Below are 24,034 nucleotides of genomic sequence, written 5' to 3' on the forward strand. Positions count from 1 at the left end.
GCTAATTGGAATATAAATTTTCAAAATAGTTTCTGATGATCTTCTGGATTTCATTAGTGTCTGATGATATTTCCTTTTTCATCTTGAATTTTGTTAATTTGAGTTTTGTCCCTCTTTCTTAGGTTCATTTGGCTAAAGATTTATCCATCTTGTTTATTCTTTCAAAACAAATCAACTCTTCATTTTGTTAATCTTTTGTATTTTTTTATTCTCAATTTCTTTGATTTCAGCTCTGTTTTTAAGTATTTCTTGTCTTCTACCAATTTGGGTGTTGGTGTGTTTTCTTTTTCTAGGGATTTGGGATTACTTATTTGGTACCCTTCTATTCTTTTAATGTATGAACTCAATTCTATGAACTTTCCTCTTAGAACTGCCTTCATACTGTCCCAGAGACTTTGATATATTATATTACTATTCTCATTTTTATAACAATTTTTTACTTCTCCCCTGGTATCCATTCCTTCTACTATTCATTCATTATTCAAAAGTATATTTTTTTAGTCTTCAGGTTAATGGTAGTTTTGACATGGAAGGAGTCCAGAAAGAGTTGTCATTTTCTCTCAAGACAGAGTTTTAGCCTTAGAGAGATAAATCAAGTTCTATAATTTCTGATACAAAGCAGAAACACAGGCTATTTTGCTTTGTAGGATCCTTTCTCCTAAGTACTGCACTATACTACCTTTCATAACAGTGAATAAGTTACAAAAATAACTCAAAGAATTAAAATAAAAACTATTAAAAATTAGGGAAATGATGGCAAAAAGATATATAGTATAAGGAAACTTTACTTTTAGAAGAGTCACCCATTGAGAAGTATTAGTTTATAGAAGTAATTACTAAAAAATAAAAATAAAAATTATTTTGAAAAGTAATCATTGAGGTGGCCTGTACCACGACAGAGCAGGTTCCTGCCAAGGAGCTATGAACTGCCTTGGAAAATAAAAAGTCTGAAATAATCAGTAAAAAATAAAGACATATTCAGAAATTAGATTTAAAGTGGAGCATCTGATGGATCTTCCAGTCCTGATAGGAGCTGGAACTGAACAATTGAAAAAAGGCCCTGATTCTTTATTTAAGGGGGAGTACCTCAAAGGCAGAGGTAAGGTTTCAGTGGGAGGAGTCTTGTTTTGGTGCTTGTTTCTGCTGTGGCAGGGGTCTTGCAGTACACAGGTTGATTGGCATTTGACAAGCCATCTTGAGATACACACATCTTCAAGAGATTATCTGGGTCCAGTGGGTCACTTCCATCTCAGGAGCAGAGATAGAACTTGAGTAATGACCTGAGCAGGGCACCACACAAATCAGGCATTCTTGAATCAGTGGATTCTTACTGGGAGTTCCTGATACTAGGCTTTTCTGCCTAATTGGTCCAACATAGCCCAGTTTAGCCATAGTTCATAGATGGCTCCCAGCAAGTAATCACCTATGAGGAATGGGACAAAAGCTTTTCATTACAAGCCCACTTATTGTATTGTGCATGTGTAACTTTTATTTTGGGGAAAAGAATGAATTTGGATTGCAGCTGAGTCAAAATAAAAAACTGAACTTGCTTTCATCTAAGCTATTACAAAATTATATAAAAGATATTTCAATCCCTAATAATTATAATGAAGAGTTCCATCTATGGATCAAAAATATTGAAGAATCTCTGAAAAATATAAGAAAGAGAGGAAGGAGAGGGATGGAGGGGAAAGAGAGAAGTAGGTCTCTTTTATAATGTGAATGTTTTAGTCAGCTTTTTTGCTGCTGTGACCAAAATACCCAACAAGAACAATTTTAGAGGAGGAAAGTTATTTAAGGGCTCATAGTTTCAGAGGTCTCAGTCCATAGATAGTTGGCTTGATTTCTTGGGACTCGAGGTGAGGCAGAACATCATGGTAGAAGAATGTGACAGAGAGAAGCAGCAAACATGATGATGAGGAAGTAGGAAGAGACTCCACTCACCAGACACAAAATATATACCCCAAAGGCACACCTCCAATGACCCACCTCAGTTTCCAGCCACACCCTACCTGCCTCAGTTTTCACTCAGTTAATCACCATCAGGAGATTAATTTACTGACTGGGTTAAGATTCTCACAACCCAATCATTTCTCTTCTGAACCTTCTCACATTGTCTCACACATGAGTTTTTGGTGGACACCTCATATCCAAACTGTAAGAGTGAATAAATTTATCTATTATTTGTGTGATATTTTTATAAAATCATTTAGCAAAATTGAATTTTTATTAAAGAAGTTGGTTCCAGAGGACACAACAGAAAAGGATGAGAAAAGCAAAAAGACCAGAAAATACTTTTGTCCCTGAAAGTAGAAAATTTGAAGAAGGAGGTATTTTGTTTTTCATTCTTTGACTAAGGCTTAAAGGATGAGAAGAAAGATTGTAAGAAACTGGTCCTGATTTCAGGTAAAGTTGTTTTTCATTTGTACTGTTAAAGTGTACCAGTAAGTATCTGGTCTAATCCCATGAGGTTTATAGGAAGACAACAAAAAACCCTCTCCTAAACTTAGATATTGGTTACCCTTAAGCTAAAAATTACTATTATTTTCTTATGAGGTGTTACTGCCTTTATAATGTGTCAGATCATTCTCTTTTAGGGACCTCCAGGCATTGAGGGAGAATCTGGTCTACAAGGCGAACTGGGTACTAAGGTAAACTTCCTATAACAGTTAAAGAGAGGTTCCCTAAACTGTCACCATTGAATTCTTTGCATTTGCCCCATTGTTGCAAACACAGATCTTGAAATTTGATGAAGGCCCACAGATAAAAACTGTGAAGTATTTTGGAATTCCTAACCCTTTATGATATGCCTGCCCTAGATATGCAGTTTTAGTGAAAAGAGTTTAGTCTTTCCCTTTGTTTATTCAGGGAGATGTTGGACCTGTGGGCAGTGTTGGAGGACCTGGGGAACCAGGATTACGAGTAAGTACTTTCACAAAACCTTTTTAATGCACTGACCCATTAATTTCAGGGACTTAAAACTTACCATTTTAAACATCTCAAATACAGCATAATAAACCTTTCTGATCCCTTTAGAAAATGTTTGTCTTTATTTCATAATCTCAAAAGCTGAAACTAAACCCTGTTTACATTCTCACTTAGAGGCATTTCGAGTCCTAACCCCATATACTATTTCCTCAAAATCAGTTGCCAAAAATGTGGCGTCACTGTGATTGTCACTTATAGTAGCCTTTGGAAGGAATTCATGAATACCAGTGACCAACTCTCAGGATATCTCCTGACCTAAAAGAGGTAGATGAAAGATTGAAATCTAATTTATATTTTAAAAAGCACCCTAGAATCATGTAAAGTTAATAATATGCAAAGAAATATTATAAATAGTTGTAATTTATTATCTTAGAGAAGTTTTACTATGATGGATAGCTTTATTTTGAACTGTAGTAAGGAATTTTCCCCAAGAACACAGTATCCGAGAAAATTTTAAGAAGCATTTGTTCATTAAAAGACAAACTGGGGAAATATAGTTTTGTATCTGCTTTGTTTCTTTTCACTTTCCCTTTTTTAGGGTAGTGGAGTGAGTCAGATGTGAGGGTGATGGAAACATCAGTGATGGGAGATATAAATAACTATTAATAAAAACGAATAAATTTATTTTAAAATAATTTAGGCATCAAGAGACCCAGTGCTACTCTAATAGCTTCTTAAACTATGACTCTAATATTTCTTTAAGTTCCCTATGTAGAGGGCAGCTTCTCAAGGTATCATGACCTCTCTGCTGTCTTTCAAGGAGAAACCCTAAAAATCTGGTAGAATAATCATAGTCAAGTAAATCGAGTATAGCAAAATATACTATTTAATGAAATGTAGTATTTACATTCCTTGAACTCAAAGCACACGTTTAGAGCTACCACATGAATATGTTAATTACCTAACATTTATTAATATTCTGGAACCATCTTATATTTAAATTTACAACACTCTATTTAAATTTTCTGCTAAGCTATTTAAGGCAAATTAAATCATTCTTATTCTGTCATATCCTCTTTATAGATAAAGTAGAAGTAGAAATAAATTGAATACAAACTTACTACTTTCTATACGTGCTGGGACAAAGAGTAAAGATAAATAAGATAAATGATCATGGTAAAAAAATTAATCTTACTGTTTCTGCTACATAATAGGGTGAACCAGGGGCTCCTGGAGAAGAAGGTCTCCAGGGAAAAGATGGATTGAAGGTAAACTGTATTTTTAATCTTACATATAAAATAGATGTTTTGTGAAATCTTTAATAAAACATTAAACGATTGTTTTTGTATGCCATATACAAACCAGTATGTTGTGTGGCATAATTATTTCACTGCATTTCTTTTGAAATTTTTTTCATTGATTTCCAGGGGACTCCAGGAGAAAGGGGACTTCCTGGAGAAGATGGAGAAAAAGGAGAGATGGGCTTACCAGGAACTATTGGGCCCTTTGGTAGTCAAGGTAGAATGGGCCTTCCGGTGAGTACTGCTGTGTTCATTTTCAAATACTCAGTGAACTCAGTTCCTATATGTATGCATATACCCACCCCCCAACACATACAAACACACTTTAGTAACTGAAGTGTTAAATTGTGCCTTGAGAAAGGGGCAATGTAGAGAGTATTTATCCACCCTCCAGATACAAAAAGGCCTGGAATTTCTTATGTAAACCATTTGTAAGGGAATATTTTTTGTTGTCTTAGTTTGATTGAATATTTTTAACTTTATTCATAGAATAGACATTCTTATTGTAAATTTAATAGCTTAGATCCAGCATGGAAACTCTTTATAAGCACACTATTAGCTATCGATGTTTGATCCTGAATTGTATTACTTTAAAGAAAATTCTAAGAAGATTAACATTAAACAGGGATGAGAGGTGGGAGGGAAAGGGAGAGAGAAGGGAAATTGCATGGAAATGGAAGGAGACCCTCAGAGTTATACAAAAGTACATACAAGAGGAAGTGAGGGGAAAGGGAAAAATAATACAAGGGGGACAAATGAATGTCAGTAGAGGGGGCAGAGAGAGAAGAGGGGAGGGGAGGGGAGGGGAGGGGGGATAGTAGAGGATAGGAAAGGCAGCAGAACACAACAGACACTAGTATGGCAATATGTAAATCAATGGATGTGTAACTGATGTAATTCTGCAATCTGTATATGGGGTAAAAATGGGAGCTCATAACCCACTTGAATCAAAGTGTGAAATATGATATATCAAGAACTATGTAATGTTTTGAACAGCCAACAATAAAAAATTAAAAAAAAAAAAGAAAAGAAAATTCTAAATGTCATGGAATCAATTCCCTCACCTTGAGACAAATGGAAGATGTGAATAAATAATGCAAACAGCTTCTCTCTAGCTTCAACACTTAACTTATAGGATTTGTAATGTTCTTCCATACAGCTGACTGATAACTTTACTTTCCTGTTTCTTGTCTTTGGGAATACTCTTCTTTTTTGGAAGTTATCCCTTATGACCCTACCAGAAAATTCTCTTTCTTCTGAACTCCAACAATCATCATCAGCCGTTGAAAGATTAAAAGTTAACTTTTAAGCATTTGGTCTGCTTTTTCAGGGAGATCATACCTATTCTGAAGCAAATACTCTTCCCATAAACCTCAGTATTTCTACATGGGGGGCTCGATAAAGATTGAGAAACTGATCATGCAGATGGGGTGGGAGACAAAGTAGTGATTTATAACGTTGGTTATCTTTTTGTGTTTTTCCTCTACTTTTCTTCCTTTGGCTTCCAACCTTCAGATCATTAGTGTCCTATATATGATAGTCCCTGCCCCATTCAGCTCAATTAGTTTGCAGAACAAAGAAGAAAGCTCTTCAACTAACGCCATAAGTGATGCACAAACTGGCCATCTCATCATTCACATTTACTCGTGGCTATAATTCCTTTAGTAGCAATTAAAACGGTGCTATAACACATCTTTCCCCAAATAATGGATAATCGTACCAGTGTATTTCAAAGTGACATTTGAAGAACGAGGATAAACCAGAAGTGGTTGTGAGCACTAGCAAATTGAGTCATTTTTCCTTCCATTTTTACCATAGTGGTGCAGTGCCTATATTTTCACTCAGTCCTAAATAACTGTGATGAGTATTCCACCATAGCATACACAAAGTCCCAGAGAATCCTCCCTAAACTATCTTAAATATCTTTGCCCCAGACACTGAGCAAAACACACTCATTTATATATTCTCATACCATCCTAATAACTATAGATACTATTTCCCATTTTGTAACTGGAAAAAACTCAGACTCACAGTCTAGTAGTTCATACAAGAAAATACAGCAGATAGCTGAGCTGGCACTAATTCTTTATTTTCTGACTTCTGTTTTGAGAAAACAGAAGAGAGAGCCTTGCCTAAATAGCAGTTTTGGTCCTATCTTTTGCCTTCCAAGGGTTCTTGGTAATTTTGTAAAATCTTTTTTAGAGAATTTATTTTTTTTCCATTAGTATCAGGCTAGACCCACAGAGAAGCCAGGTAACAAGTTCAAGAAATTGTGATTATCTTCCTGATAATTCTTGTTACATTTATGTTTTTATATTTTAAAAGCTGCTGATAATTATTCATACTCTAGCATGGATTTTTTTAAGCCAACTAACTTAGTTCCTAGCAAGGCAAACACACTGGGAAAAAGGAAAGACATACAAAGCAGGGACCCTCAGGATGATGCAGCATGACAATTGATGATGGGAAGAGCAGAAATGAAGGGGCTCAAAACAAGGCATGGAAAAATGATAAACACAGATTTCATCTGCTTCGTAATTTTTCCCAGGAACAATTCTGCCTAGTACACATCTTTGGTGCCTTTTTTAGTAACAACACGTGTGTTTCTTTTTTATTCTTTTTGTTGTTCTCCTTGGAATTTTAAATGCCTTTCAGCTTATAAACTCAATAAAAATACCATGGCATATTTTTTCAAAAGAATTTTTTGATCCAAGGAACTATTGCTTAATCAGACAGCCTGATGTTGGATTTATTTTTCACTTTTAAAATTCTTCCTTAAGCAGTGTCACAAAGATACTACCTCGGGTTCTTACAAAATCAACAAAAAAGAGAGTGAGAAAAAGAAAGAAAACTTCTTAAATTTTTTTTCAAGGAAGGAGAACCTTTCTTACATTCTTTTTACTTCCTAGAAGATTGAGAATGATTGAAAAACAAGGAAGTGTTCATTAGCAAATTCCAAATTCATACTATAGAATTCTTTGAATAGGAAAAAAATTATTTATCTTATACTTGAATTCTGTGCTAAACTGTCCAGTTTCCCAAATGCATAATTCTGTATGATAAAAGAGCATCTGAAAAGAAATACCTACTGGACTCACAGTCTGTCATCCATTCCTAAAAATTCTACTTCTGTGGTACCTAAGATCTAAACACATGTGGAGCTGGGAACTCCAAAGTAGAACATATTAAAATGAAATTATCTTGTTTTATTCCTTTAGGACAAAATTCAGTTGGATTTATTTATGTCAGCTAACACATGTGTATTTGGATTCAGTATAGTTGTGGAGTACTGACATAATCGAGAGTTTCGTTTATATTACAACAGAGGTTTAATATTTTAAAAATATTATATATGTAAGTCACATATTTTACAAACCAAAGAAAAAATATAATTATTCCAAGAGATGAAAACAAAAAATTAATGAAATTCATATCTATATATCAACTATCATGCTTAATGTGGAAACATCAAATAAATGAACTAAGTACCACTCTATAGTCACCATTTCCATGTAATATTTACTCAGAGTCCCAGCCAGGATAGCAAAGCAAAATAAATAATCTCTAAATTATAAGAATTAATGAGGGCTGGGATATAGCTCGATGGTAAAGCACTTTCCTAACATGTGTGAGGTCCTAGGTTTGATTTCTAGCAAAAAAGAATTAATGAGAATTCAGGAAGTTGTACAATATAAAATTATTATATAAAAATTGGTTCTGTTCTTTTTCACCAGTAATAAATAGTTAGAAAGCTTTTTTACATACAATTTTAAATATATCTAACAACAAAATTAAGTACCTTATAATAAATCTATCAAAATATTTGCAAAAAACTTGTGGAAAATTTTTACAATTTGAAAAAAAAAACTTGGCCAGTTTATTAAAGACCTAAAAAATAGATTTATGGATTGGAAGTCTTCATACAATAAAATGATAAAATTCTCCTCTAAATTAGTTTATACATTTAGTATGATTTCCATCAAAATCCCTATAGGAAATTTTTGTTTATAGAACTTGATTGATGAAAAGTAATTTTAAGGGCTGGGGCTATAGCTCAGTGGTAGAGCACTGGCCTCACATGTGTGAGGCACTGGATTCAATCCTCAGCACCACATAAAAACAAAAGTAAACAAAATACAGATATTGTTTTAAAAAGTGATTTTAAAATTAATGTTGAAGACCAAAGAGCAAAAATCGATACAATTTTAAAGCAAATTGGGAACCGGGGGCAGAGGTGAAAGGGAGAACTTGACCTACCTAATAAGAGTAATTAACTTAATTTCATATTGTTCACATGTTGACCAATGCAAATAGAAGATAACCTAGATCTAAGTATATTTTGAAATGTTTCATAATTTGATATTGCACTGTGTATCTATAAGGAAAAGATGAGCATTTGCTTGGGAGCACAGGGCATGAGTCATTTCCTTAAGTCATTTCCTTATTCAATAGATGAATTACTATAATTGGTTATCCCAATGGGGGAAACTCTCTCCCACACACAAATGCACATATGTGCTTACACACATCCATGCACACACTACGAATTAAATTCTGATTAAAGTTCTAGCTATGGAAATAAAAATTTTAAAACTTTTAGTAGAATATTTAAGAGATTTTTATGACCTCATGGGAGGAGTGGAAACAGTAAGAATCATAACAAAACATGAAAAGGAACAAGCAAATATTGATGAATTTGACTACATTAAAATTGTAAACTTGTGTTAATCAAAAGTAACAAATACAGTGAGAAAAATCAGCTAAGGCTAGAAGAGATTTGTAATATATAGAAAGTGAACAAATATATGTAAAAACTTTCATGTAACTCAAAGAAAGCAGAATTCAGGAACCAGAAAATCAAGCAGATATATCAAGTAACTATATGAGTAGATGCTCATTTCTCCTTAATAACCAGTAATGCAAATTGAAATCAAAGATAACATCATTTTGTTCTCATGGGATAGACATTTTTAAGTTCAATAGTACCAAACATTACAGAAGATACAGAGTAACTGGAACCCCTATCCATTTGCCATGGAATGTAAATTGGCAAAACTACTTTGGAGAATGATTTGGCAATGTCTAGTATAGTATAATGTAGTATTGTATAGAAGATATACATATTCTGCAACCCAGCAAGTCAACTCTAGGGTTTATAACCTAAAAAAAACTCTTAACATAGATACAGGGAGGTATGCACAGGGTGTTTATAATATATAACACATTATCTATATACCAAAAAGTTAACCATTAGAAAAGTGGTTGAATTATGATTTGATAATATAGAATCCTATAACAGTAAAAAAAATGAGAGGTATGTTAAAGACACCCTGAAAAACTGAAAAAACAAAATGTTGTATTAAAAAATTTTGGAATAATGCATAAAATATGATACTCCTTATTTTAAAAGGTATAAAATAGTGACATATTGCTTGGGGATACTATAAATGGAGTTAAGAAATTCATAGTATTAATAAACAAAGTCAGAATGATGATTGTACTGAGTGGGGAGGAAGATGATGTGTTTGGAAAGGTATATGTATATATTGGGGTTTAATTATGTATACATATATTGGTCCTATTTATTCAAGTGGGAGGTAAGTGCATGAATTTTCATCGTATCTTCTTATTTCTTTATAGAATAGTTATATAGAATAGTTAAGTATACTATTGCATGATTTACTTTAAAAACTTGTGAAAATTAATATTTATTGAGCTGTTCATTAAAAGTCTAATCCTTTCTAAATTTTACATGCATTATCTGATTTAATCCTAGTAACTCTTCAAAGAGGTTTTATTGTTCCCCTTTTATCTGGGAAGGAAGCAGAGACCTTTAAAAATTAAATAATTTGCCCAGTGTCCATATAGCTATTATAGCTATTTAGTGCCCAAGTCATAATATGAAGCTGCTTGTGTAGTCTGACTTTTTAAAAGTTCACTTATTCTTTTCAAGGTTCTGAGTTCACAGTAGCTCATAGAAGTGTTAAAATGTATTCATTTGGGTTTAATTCTCTATAGAAGATTCATCAACTTTTTTTAAAATCCTTATTAGCTACAAAGAACTCAGAATAGTGCAACTATCATTTCTACCTCTGGATGCAGCTATAACTACAGCAATAGAACAAAACTGCTTTGGCCTCTAAACTCAGTGAGGCTAGAAGAGCATTTGCTTGGGAGCACAGGGCATGAGTCATTTCCTTAAGTATCTGTTTATTCGTTCAACAAATATTTATCAAGAGCCTACATAGCACAGTGGTAAACCACAATTTATTTCTTTCTACATCATTTCTGCAGATTGCCAAGCTTTGGGGACACAAATTTGAAATTTCCATTCTCATTTCCAACTAATGAAAGGAATGTTGTGATTAATTATTTGCCATTTTAGAACATCCAACCTGGCTCAATATGGATCACACTTAAGCCTACCCATTGTTGATCTGAAAATTCATGTGGCATAACACTTTTTTAATTAAAAAAAAGTATATATTAAAATTTTTTCACCTACTTTTGACAAAGTACCAATTGAAATGAAAATATTATTTAAACAGTAGTCTCGCTGTATTTTCTCCTCTTCCTTTTTTTCCCCTACAGATCAAAGAATATTTCTTCAAACTTCCATACTCCAGTGAGATTTTGAGATTTTTCTTAACCATGCATTATATTTTATAATCTTATTCTTTCAAGATTCTGAGTTCACAGTAGCTCATAGAAGTGTTAATATGGATTCATTTGTGTTTAATTCTCTTCCCATTAATTAAAATAGTGTATTGAAATAAAGTAATTTTTTTACTGCACAGTTTAGTTTTTCCTATCTTGGCAGGTTTGTGTGTGTGAACTTTATAGTTGGTCACAGTTGTGCTTTTAAATCACTGTGAAAAGTAGCCCTTGTTTTTATTTAGTGTATAATTCAGTGGTTATCTGATGTAAGTATTCAAAATTCCACTCTTTTCTTTAACCATTTATTTATTTATTTTTCTATATTGAATATTAAGGGACCCGAAGGAATGACAGGAACTCCAGGACAAAGAGGTCGTCCAGGAAAAAAGGTAATGTTTAAATATTTTTTAGTATTTTTTTTCTTCTTAAGGCCCAGAAATCCATAGCATGCTATAGTATTTTGATTTGCACTAAATATAAAATGTATAAATTTGGTGTTTAAAGGCACATTTGTATAAATTAATATTTAATTCCACGTAGAAGTATATGTCAGTTTTCTTATTTGAAAGCAATTTTCCAGTTTGGAATTTGTTTTTTAAAAAAAATTCTTTTTCCTTGGTCTCTTGTTTTCCAAAAAATCTTTTAATAGATCATAGGTGAAAAATAAAAAAGATAAAATGAAAATACTCTATCATTTGTGCTATTTGATAACAACTTTAGTAAAATATTAGAGGGAAAAGATTATAATTGTTTCTGGATTTTTATTAATGTGTTTTTCTAAATTGAGAAGATTAATGATTGATTTTATCTTTCTCATCCAATAAGAACCACAAATTCAGAATATTTTTCAGTTGCTTACTTCATATTTTACTTTTTAACAGTTTACATATTTGTAAAATTCTAATACATTATAATGAAAAATTCATCTTTGTATGGGACCGATAATTTGTTCAAATGTTGATAAGGTATGACAACAGTTTTCACATTGGACTGTGACAATTCAGAATATATTTCTCATAATTAACCAAATCACACCATATTCTAGTTCCCAAAGTCCAGCTCTTTCTTTTTTACAGATGTACACCTACTCCATTATTCTCAAAATTTTGGAACAGTGGAAGGGATAATTAAGAAATAAATAAACAAATGAATGAAGTAAATTTTAGTTGCCATTCATGCCCATGAAAATAATACCAATATTGAAGTCTCTCTCATTAGATGTAATATTATATCCAAAATCAGCATTGAGGCTGGCAGTGTAGTGGGGCATTTGCCTAGCATGCACAAAACCCTGAGTTTGAGCCCCAGCACACCACACACACACACACACACACGCACACACATACACACATACACATACACACACCTTTACCCTTTCTTTTGTGTCTTCTTGAATATCAATAACAGGAAAGGTTGATTCCCATGTTCAGAAAATGAATAAATACACTTAATGTTGTTTAATAACTGTTGTATTTTGGTGCTTAAAGCGGGGGACACTCAGTATAATTGGAAACAGAAGGAAACCAGTTTTCAGAAGGATATAAAATGATATTTTGAAGGCATATGTTAACCTAGTGAGTAATGATCCTACATGGGTAGAACTGCACACTGAAGCCTTTTTTTTGTATGAAACTGACCTTTGAAATACTGAAATTCTCTGTGGAAACAGACTTCTCATCATCTGTGTTTCCTCATAATAATAATATATACATGCGGACAGATATATGTGACAAAATTTAAAATTAAAAAGTTGGTTGTTTGGAATTCAACATGAGCACCAGATTTCACCTGATTGGTTGGTTGAATTTAATCCTTTTAAAATCCTTCTTTTTCCAAACTTACTTACATTTTTCAATAACTTGTATGGTGATGGTATGTTGTTATTTCTAGTGGTGGTCTGTAGACTGTTAAGTTAAAAGAAAGTTGCCATTTACAGAATTTTTTTGAATGTCTTCTGAAGTCTCAAGTATATGATACAGTTAACTAATCTAAGTATAACTTTTTTTTACATTCTTTCATACTAATGTCATCCACAGGGTGATAAAGGACAAATAGGACCCACAGGAGAAGTTGGAAGCAGAGGTGCTCCTGGACAAATTGGGGAAAGTGGTCCTAAGGGTGCCAGAGGAGCTAGAGGTGCTGTGGTCAGTATTTGATTTGTTTCCAGAACTGAGTCACTGTGGGTGGAAAAGAAATGTATCCATGCTCTTAAAGCTTCATCCCTTGATTAACTTTACAGAGAAGGCAATAGTTCCATTGAAAATAATCTATCTCCATGGGATGTGGAGAATTGTAAGCATTCCACAGTACTTAAATGGCTTAGTGGTTTCTGGACATGAGAAAGGAAAAGGGAAAAAACTGAAAATGGAAATAAAATAAGAAATGAGGTTTTTTAAAAATTAGATTGTAATTCCTAACCCAAGTAGGAAAGTTTATATGACTAGCACTTAAAATCAGGATTTAATATCTGTATAAAATTATGCTGTCATGGTTGACAAATTGCTTTGAAAATTAGGTTTACTTGAAATGAGTGGGTTTTTCTTTCTGTGCTTGGATTCTTCATGCTTTATCTGGAGATCATTTTTTCTAACCAGCTGTGATAAATCTTTATAACATCTCTATCTTAATCTTTTGCATGAATTTTGCATGATGTTGGGAACAAATGTAGCATAATACTTCTGTACTTATAATAGCAAAATTATAAAAATTATATTGCTGATATATTTTGGATCTATTCAGAAAGTCACAGCATGAAAGAGATGTAAAATATCTTTTTAAATTATCAACTTCAGTCTTCTAATGTTTCATAAACTTAAAAAAAAATCAGGTGTATTTCCTTGTCTCCATTTAAATGTAATCAATGCTAGACACTGAACAGGCCTTTCAGAGACTATTATGTAATCCATTTGTTGTTGAGGAAGCCTCAGGTTCATCTTAAGTTTTCCATTACTTACTAATATGTTATTACCCCAGGCCTTTCCTACTCCCTTTTATTTCATTTATTAATATTTCTCTGTCTTTGACCTATATGTTAAAACCATTATATAATGTGATTAATTTTTAACAAACATAAAAACTGATACATCCAAAGAATATTGTCTTCAAAGTAGGCTCCTACTTTGGATTTTTGGCTGTAAAAGTATTCACTTTTACAATTTCAACACGCTATTCTGAAACTCCTTTCAAAGAGGTTTTACCAAATTTTTCATTCCCACCAACCATGTTTCACATTAATCCATTTGATGTTTGCCAATCGGATAAATGAGAAAGTTATATCTCATTTTTCTATTTTCATTTCCCTGATTACAACTAAGTAACTTGTACTTTTTACCTACAAAAGTTGTCTACATGTCTACATGTTTTTCATTACGTGGTTGTCTTTTTCTTACTGATTTGATTCTATATATGATATGTATCTTAAATATTAATATAGTTTTGTTGAATATGTTGCAAAATGTATTACAGTGTTTTCACTTCTGTCATTTATCTTTTAATTTTGCTTATGATATCTTTAGCCATACAAAACATTTTAATTTTTACATTGTCAAATTTATTAATTTTTTTCTCTACAGTTTTGGGGTTTTATTTCTTCATTAGAAATGCCTTTCCTACCTAAAGTGTATAAAAATATTCTTATCCTAATGCTTTTATAGCTTTTCGTTTTAAACTCTTTGAGGCATGGAGTTTATTTTTGGTATGAGTTGTAGATGATGAATTTTCTTCTTTTCAAATTGATACATAGTTGTCACAATTTTATCTATTGAAAAGTTGACTTATTTCTCACCTTTATGAAATACTGCTATAAACTAAATTCTCAAATAGTCACTGGTTTGTTTACATCTCTCAAACTGATAGTCTGCTTCTGGGTCTATACTATACTGTTTTATTTACTATATTGTTACAATATCTTTTGAGATCTGTTAGAGCAAGTACTCCATAACTGATTTCCTCTTTCATGTGAACTTTAAAACCAGCATCAGTTTCCTCCAAAATTGAATTTTTGTGTAAAGAAGCTATGTCTTTCCATTTACTCATACCTTCTTATACATACTTTGAGAAAGTTGTATTTCCTTTACTCTGTTCTTACAACTCTCTTTTAGATTTTTTCTTAGCTTTTTAATAAATTTTGTTCTCATTGTTAATATAATCTTTTTCCTTTATGTCATTGGATTGGTAAAAAAACTATTTTCATATTTTGATCTCATACCCACTTTAATGAATTTAGGTAATTTTTATGGAATCTTTAGGTAAATAATAATATCACCTTCCTTTATTTATTTTTTTGACTTATTACATTGCAAAAAATTCCTGAAATAGTAGTGAATAAAAGTCATCATAAGGAAAACCTTGTCCTGTGCCTATTAGTAAAAATACGACTAATGCCTCATTTTCAAGTATTCTTTGAATTTTTTTTGGAACATACTTTTATTATTTTAAAGAAATTTATTTCTATTCTTAATCAGAGTTTTAACTACAAGGAAATGTTAAATTTTCTTAAATACTTTTATAACATTTGTTTAGATAATCCCAGGCTTTCTTTCCCTTGTTAATATAAGGAAATTCATTAATGGATTTCCAAAAGTTGAATCAACTATGAATTCCTAGGATAAATCTAACTTAGGTATGTTTGTATTATTCTTCTACTATTACTGGATTCAATTTGCTACTATTTTATTTAAGAGTTTTAGTTTCACTTATTGCATTTAGTTGTCTTAAGAATTTTGTAGGAACCAGGCAAAATGGCATGTGCCTACAGTCCCAGTTAATAGGGATTCAGAGGTAGGAGGATCACTTGAGCCCAGGAGTTTCAGACCAGCATAGACAACATAGCAAATCACTGTCTTTAAAAAAAAGAAAAAGAAAGAAAGAAAGAAATTTTGCATCTGTATTTGTAAACAATTTAGGCCTTTGGTGTTTTTTTTTAATATATAGTATCTTTAATTGGGTTTGAAAAAATTTAATGTCTTATAAAATGATTTTCTACATTTTTCTGTGTTCTCTAATGGTTCTGTAATGGTTTAGAACCATCTGCTCTTCCAACTTCCCATTATCTTCCCATTATCTTCCATCTTCCCATCATCTGTTCTTCCAACTTAAAAAGATCTGGGCTGTATATTATTTTATTAATAGTAGGTCTTTGCCTATCAAATTTTCTTCTTGAATAAATTTCTTTAGGTTCTTTCTAAAAATATCTTCTATTCTATCTAGATTTTCAAATTTAGATCAAACTTGTATTTGCTATTTTCTTCTATCTAAAATTTTAGAGCTAGGGGTATAGCTTATTGATAGAGTTCTTACCTGGCATGTGCAGAGCCCTAGGACTGATTCCCAACACTGCAAAAAATCACAGTACAAAAAAAAATTCCTGAGGTTATTTCCGAATTCTCTTTCCTGATGCTATTTTATTGTGTCTACTCTTATTTCTTGATCATACTTGCAAAAATTTAGCCATTTTATTAGTCAGCTCAAAGAATCTACTTTATTTTTTTTACTCCACTCTTTTTCTGTTTTTGTTTTTTGCAGTATTGGGAATTGACACCAGGGCGGCACTCTACCACTAAGCTCTCTCCCCAGCCTTTTTTAAAATTTTTATCTTGAGACAGGGTCTTTCTAAGTTGCTTAGCCTGGCCTTAAACTTGTGATCTTCCTGCCTCAGCCTCCCTAGTTGTAGGATTTCGCTTTCTATTTTAATAATAATTTGTGCTTTAATTTTACTTTCTTTTTTTTTAATTTTTATTGTTGGTTGTTCAAAACATTACATAGTTCTTGATATATCATATTTCACACTTTGATTCAAGTGGGTTATGAACTCCCATTTTTACCCCATATACAGATTGCAGAATCACATCAGTTACACATCCATTGATTTACATATTGCCAATACTAGTGTCTGTTGTATTCTGCTGCCTTTCCTATCCTCTACTATCCCCCCTCCCCTCCCCTCCCCTCATCTCTTCTCTCTCTACCCCCTCTACTGTCATTCATTTGTCCCCCTTGTATTATTTTTCCCTTTCCCCTCACTTCCTCTTGTATGTAATTTTGTATAACCCTGAGGGTCTCCTTCCATTTCCATGCAATTTCCCTTCTCTCTCCCTTTCCCTCCCACCTCTCATCCCTGTTTAATGTTAATCTTCTTCTCATGCTCTTCGTCCCTACTCTGTTCTTAGTTACTCTCCTTATATCAAAGAAGACATTTGGCATTTGTTTTTTAGGGATTGGCTAGCTTCACTTAGCATAATCTGCTCTAATGCCATCCATTTCCCTGCAAATTCTATGATTTTGTCATTTTTTAATGCAGAGTAATACTCCATTGTGTATAAATGCCACTTTTTTTTATCCATTCGTCTATTGAAGGGCATCTAGGTTGGTTCCACAGTCTTGCTATTGTGATTTTATTTTCTTTCTCCTCTTTTTTTTTTTTGAGTTTATAGTTCTTTTGTCTATCTTGTGGAATTAGTTTAGTTCGTCTGTTTAATTTCTTTGAGGTCTGTTATAAACTATAACTGTTATATACTAAATTTTTTTTCTGTAAGTACAGAGTTCTGTGTATTTCTATTAGATCAAGCTTGTTAACTGTGTCACTCAAATCCTTATAGCTTTCTTACTTTTTTTCCTCACTATTTGATTCCTTGATCTCTGAAAGAGGTTATTGAGGTCTCCCCACCCACTTAGTTTTTTAGGGGTTGCATATTTTAAAGATGTATTTTTAAATACCCTAAGGTTCATGGCTCATATTTTTTTATGAGTCACATATTTTATTTTTCATTGTAGTGACTCCTATCCACCCAAACTTACAGCCTTTAGCTGTAGCCTTTTTGGCTACATTTCCCACACTTATTCATTTAATCTCTAGGAAATTTTGGCTGTCTGATACCTAGTACAGGCAAGGAAGTAGGAAGACCTTCTGACTCTTTCCCCAATTATTAAACCTGATCCTATCCTGCTCCTTTAATTTCTTGATTTCAGAGTTGGAAACTTCCTTCCTTGAGACCATTTGCACATATGCAACAATTTTCTTCTTTGCACATTTTCAGCCCTGTTTTCATATCTCAAATCAAAAATTTTGGTCTACTGATGATGTTTAGTTAATAGTCTTCTGGTATTGTTATATTACAAATAAATTTTTAAAAAATAGCGCGCTTTCTCTTTCTCTCTCTCTCTCTCTCTCTCTCTCTCATTTTTAGAATCATTACTTTTGCTTTTTACAATTGTCTATCTTTTCACTAGATTAGGGGCATTTACTGATTAGTCTTTAATTTATATGGTTTCCTCATCTGCAAGATATTGATAATAAGTAATTATAAGATTACTATCACATCTGTGTCATCACTATCTCTACTTTAACAACTTTTACCAAAACTAAAACCATATTCATCAAAGGATATGAAAACATCTACAAATATGTAGTGTTCTCCTGCACCTCACAGAAACATTATGTAAAACTCTCTGACTTCATTTTCCAATATTTAGTGATACACAATCACCATAAACTTGGAGAGATACAAACATTTCCAAGAATTTTCTGGGGACCATCAGTATTATGACAACTGGAAATATTTCTTTTAATATGAGTAAGCACATTCATAGCAGAAGTAAACATTTTTTTATAGAACTTCTGTGGTTCAAATGAAAATAAAGGACAAAAGTTGAGGCAGGAGAATGGCGGGTTTAAAGTCAGCCTCAGAAAAAGCGAGGCACTAGGCAACTCTGTGTCTAAATAAAATACTAAATAGGGATGGGGATGTGGCTAAGTGGTCTACTGCCCCTGAGTTCAACCTCCAGTACCCCCTACCAAAAAAAGACAAAAGTTGTGTGTGGGGGTGGGGGGTGTTTTCCCATTTCAGACAAGGTAGAATTTCAGACCATGAAATTCTAATGGTAAAAATGATTTAAACAAACATCTGTTTCCTCTCTTACTAATATTTATTTTGATTTTTAGGGCCCTTTAGGGATGATGGGACTTGATGGAGAATCAGGAATTCCAGGATATAGGGTAAGCATTTCTCATTAAAAATATTCACACATATACATTTATATTAAAGATGACATTCCAAATATGGAAAGTAAGATTAAATCTTCCTGATAAAACTTTCTAACATTTAGTTCTAATCCTCCTATAGAGTGAATCCTATTTTTCTTTTTAGAATAGCACAATATCTAACAGCATGGGCTTCATGGCATTAGATAGAGCATATACAAATGACAAAGAGAATATCTGCTTACTTGTCTTTTTATAGGGCCAGCAAGGTCCACCAGGACTCTCTGGGCTCCCAGGCCCTAAAGGAGAAAAGGTGTGTGTCTATACTGATATTTTAACTCTTAAGTAAGATGTTGACTTTATTAAATTTTCTGAAATAATTCATAGAAATATTTTCAAGGAATAAGAGAACAACTTTTCAAATTAGAAATTCTGCAAATTCCAAAACATAAATATCAAGGAGCTAAAAGTTAAATAAATTATTAAAATATCTTCTGTGTATTATTTCAAAATTAGGGTGAAATAATACATGTGAAATGCTTTGTGAGCTGTAGTCCTATAAAAATAAAATTAACTATTTACTGAAAGAGATTAGGAGACTCTAGATTACATGAGTTATTATAGTACATTTATATTAAAATATTTTAATGAGTTAGGAATAATTCTGACAGTGCTTTTGATTTATGATATCATTAAAACTTGACATATTGAGAAAATTCCCAGCATGCTTTTTATATAATTAAAACAAATGAATACTTTCAAGAATCATGCACAAGTTAAAACTGTGTATAAAACATTATATGCTTCATTTTTTAGGCACATTTTCCACTTAAAAAAGATAAAACCAAATTGCATATTTTCTAACTTATTAAAATACTAGACTATGTATTTATAAAGGTTATTTCATTAATTTGTTTTGGTTGATAAATCATTATTTTCATTTTAGGGTTACCCAGGAGAAGATAGCAAAGTTCAAGGACCACCTGGGCCTCGAGGTGAACCAGTAGGTCTTTTTCTAAAATATCTTGACACCTCAAGATGAAACACAGTAGTAGATTCACAACACCAATCTCATCTTTTTGTGTGTGTATGTTGCTGGGTTGAGCCCAGGGCCTTGTGCATGCAAAGGCAAGCACTCTACCAACTGAGCTATATCCCCAGCCCAATCTTATCTTTTCAAAGAGTTTTATTTTGCTAACTATGCAAGGTTAGATAGAAGAGCAGTATTTGCCATCATGAAATCTAAATAATGTGAAAGTCTTAGATATGAAAAAGATGCAGATCAAGAACCTTTTCCTAATATGTAGATTTGAGACAGTAACTTCCAAAATCTAACTTTCAGCATTAAATACATTGTAACTTTATGCAGAAACTGTCCAAAATTTATATACTCTGTACTTTTATAGCAAATATTTCTCTAATTATCAAATTCATATTGATTTCTAAAGTATTAAAAAATCTAACCTATATACTTTTGATAATAGATAAGTCAGTTCCAAACTCTTATAACAGGTTATTAGAACCAATAATCTTTAAAGATCATGGGTCTATATTGTAAGGACTAACTGTAACCACAGTTTTTGAAAAGTAGCTATTATTAGTAGCTTTGATTACCTGAATAACTATCTCTGTATTCATGTTGATTAAAACAATGTGTAGTAGACATATGAAAATGAAATGGGTACAATAATGCTTAGGACCCTGAAGTAAATATAACTGGTTTTATTTTCCATTTTCCACATAGTATCACTGAAAATAAAAGAATCCAAAGGCAAAAGATCAGAATATGTGGTTACTCCTGGCATTTCAGTTTGGCTCTTTGACCATGAAAGTTGCACTTTGTTTTAGAAAAAGGAAATATTCTAGAATTTTTCTGATTAAATCAAGCCATCTTACATTAGAGATGAACTTCTCTCTACAAATATGTAACTTTCTTTATCAAATATATTTTAATCTGTCTAAACCATTAAGAGATAAATAATGCAAAAATTTAAAAGCTAATAAAAAAATGGCAAATGGAGTATTATAGTGCTTTCTTTTTCACAGATTTAGGTATGCCGGGATCAAAGAATGTCAGCTACCATATAATAAATACTTATGTATTAGAAGACTAATACAACTATGCTGGTTTTATCTAATAAAAACGAAACAGACATAAACTATGAATATACTAAATAATTAAAGCAGAGTTAGACAGTATTGTCTTTACATTGTGCCTATCAACTTTATCTACATAGGAATAAAAGCTCACAATGTTCCATAATAAATTATGTAGCTTTGTTAACTAATTTCAATTTAAAGTTCTGTTCAGCTGATAATTTCTAGTATGTGATAACTAATGTTTTTGAATCATTTTAGAGTACATAGTTTGACAGTTTATTATATAAAATTTTCACATTAAAAATAAAAAAGTCATGGAGTCCAAGTTTATTACACTAGCTTCTGTCTCAAGGATTAAAGTTTATGAGTATAATTTTTCTTAAATTAAATGATGCCTTGAGAATTAAAAATTTCACAAATTAAAGAATAAACCCTGGAATTTCCAATGAAGAAAGTAAAGTGGATTAATTGTTAAGATTATATTTAAATGATCTTTAAATGATCTTTTTAAATTTTTAATTGTAATTGGGTTTTCAGTATTTTTTCTTACAAAATCATTATGAGATTCTTTTTATCTCTCAGCACTTAGCATATTTTAATGTTGGTATCATTGAAATTTAATCTTTTGATTATTTAGTGAAACAAAACAAATTATTATACATTGGAGTTTATATTTTTGTCAAAACACTACTTGTATTATCTGCATTTGTGAATGCAGCTATGAAATTGATCATTTTTGTGTGGGGTTACTATAGGGTCCAATGGGGGAACAAGGAGAGAGAGGAGAGCCTGGAGCAGAGGGATATAAGGTAATTACTGTCAGTTATACACTGTGTTTCTAAATTTAAATAGGCTTCTCTGTAGTTTTGCTTAGTTTCATAAAAATAAGCACCATTGAGATGATTGGTAATGTCTTAAATTTGTAATCTTAGAAGTCTAGCTCTATTTTGTTACATTTTCTTAAAATCATCTAGTTCTTTCTTTTTTTTAAGCATCAGAAATTTATNCCCCTCCCCTTCCCTCCCTCTACCCCTCTACTGCTGCTTTTTCTCATCATTCAGATATCAGCTGAAATGTTCCTGCCTGAGAGGACTTAATTACTTGCCCTATTTTAAATAGATATATAATGATTATTTTGTATGCCCTACCTAAAACAGATTTATAACTCACTTTTGATTATATTATCTGATAACTTTCATGATATGTAGTAGTGTTATTTTACCACTTTTTTATACATTTGTTTCTCTGTTTAATCTATTTTCATCCACCAAAATATAAGATTTAGGATACTAAGAATCTTGTCTCTCTTTCTCATTATTATACTCCCAATTTCTAGAACACAAAGTTCCTGGCATATATTAGGAATTCAGTTAAGTGTTGTCAAAAGGGTAGATAAATATCTTTGTACTCTCAAGACTTAAATTAATTCTTAGCCTCTTTCACTTCTTAGAAGTATTTTGTAAAACCAACTTCATGAACTAAAATTAGCTGTGTGTAGAAATTTTTTCTAGAATCACATTGGTATTGAGGATGTTTACTTCCAAAAATCTTATTTGTATTTTGTAGTTTAGCTTAAACTCCCCTTTCCCCTGACACTCTCCTTTGCCCTGACCCACTCTAACTATAATCTTGCACTCTTGCATAGTTCTGTAATATTATTTATATGTTATTCAACACAAATATTTTACCATCGACTGTTGCTCTTGTTGTTATTGTTGCTAATTGCTTTTTAATGTGCTCCCTAGTTTGGATAGGATGCCTTTCCTATACAGCATCTAGTTTTGAACCCTGTGTATAATAGTCTTAATAATAAATTGATAGGTTAATTGATATATCACATCCCTTTCTCAAGATAAAATTTCTGTGGTCATTTCTGAAATGCAAAATTAGATTAGCCAGACTAAATTGACAAACTGTAATTGTCATTATTAAACTCGTTTTCTCAATTCATTTTTTGACTGAATTATTTCAGTAGCTTTCTTACTATATTCTCTGTCCCCAGTCTTAGCCTTCTCAAATCCATTCTCTACTTAATTTGTTCTGTAACATGAATCTATTTTCCATGCTCTCTCCCAGAATGTCCTCACATCACTGCCCAAAACACTCATCCTTCAAGATGGAACTTATCATCAGTTTCATTATAAAATTCTAAGTTTCCCTTGACAGTATAACTCATCCTACCACTAACATGATTAGACAAAAGTCACCATTTCCCATAAACTCTTTTGCATGATTTTATACAGTTAATTTTGACCATAACATAAAAATGGTTATTGTCAATTTTTATTAGGATGGATGAGAATAGTTACGGCAAAGCTCTTAGATAGTTAAATTGTTTTTGGTGAGATTTGTTTAGACTTCACAAAGCCAAGAGAGCCAACTGGCTATTCTGAGATTATTCTGAAAAGGTCTCATTTCTACTACAGACAAATATAGTAGAAAAGTCATAATTAGCTATGATAGTTTGGATTTCTGTGGCTTACTCATGTGCACATTCTCACTTCATGTTGAAACTGCAGTGTTTTATGCCACTTCTCACCCAATGCCTATTTGATAAGTCACCCACAAGAAGTCATATTCACTTGTATCATGTACCCTCTTGATTGTCCTGATGCTGTTACTGACTTTACTCATGTGTTACTGCTGAGAGTCATGTGCAGTAATGGTTTCTCTTTAGTGTGGCCATATAATATATAGAAAGCTTTCCAAACTAGCATTTATCTCTTGCCACTGTTCACTTTCTTAAACAAGATTCATTTTCTTTATCAGGAAGTTGAAATTTAAAATTTAATTGCCTTACTTTATGCAAACAAAAAAATTTGCATTGACCTTTATGTGAGAATATTGTTATCCCGTGTATGCAACCTTTTCTTGTAGCCCAGAGAATATGAAACTCATAACTGTCTAAGGCACTCTTTCTGTAACATACAGAAAATAAAAATAGGAAGAAAGGAATCTTAGTGAAGAAGACAATAGAGAAGGGGACAAAAGATATTTCCTGCAAATTCTTCATTCATAACTTTAATTTGACATGTCCCTTGGTTGTTGCTAGTTTATAAAGGGAAATGTG

The 24,034-nt window shown here is 32.1% G+C and overlaps 1 protein-coding gene across 2 annotated transcripts in view; it reads left to right on the forward strand.

Annotated features, from left to right (window-relative positions):
* Positions 1-24,034, forward strand: part of Col24a1 (collagen type XXIV alpha 1 chain) — a 373,492-nt gene that overhangs the window by 268,778 nt on the left and 80,680 nt on the right. For both annotated transcript variants that reach the window (XM_015504738.2, XM_048814986.1), the window contains 10 exons: positions 2,598-2,651; positions 2,869-2,922; positions 4,143-4,196; positions 4,356-4,463; positions 11,222-11,275; positions 12,923-13,030; positions 18,826-18,879; positions 19,124-19,177; positions 19,811-19,867; positions 21,720-21,773. In XM_015504738.2, the coding sequence (XP_015360224.1) occupies positions 2,598-2,651; positions 2,869-2,922; positions 4,143-4,196; positions 4,356-4,463; positions 11,222-11,275; positions 12,923-13,030; positions 18,826-18,879; positions 19,124-19,177; positions 19,811-19,867; positions 21,720-21,773 (651 nt within the window). The remainder of the gene's footprint in view (positions 1-2,597; positions 2,652-2,868; positions 2,923-4,142; positions 4,197-4,355; positions 4,464-11,221; positions 11,276-12,922; positions 13,031-18,825; positions 18,880-19,123; positions 19,178-19,810; positions 19,868-21,719; positions 21,774-24,034) is intronic.

This window comes from Marmota marmota, unplaced genomic scaffold (assembly GCF_001458135.2).
Source record: "Marmota marmota marmota unplaced genomic scaffold, marMar, whole genome shotgun sequence".
Classification (NCBI taxonomy): Eukaryota; Metazoa; Chordata; class Mammalia; order Rodentia; family Sciuridae; genus Marmota; species Marmota marmota.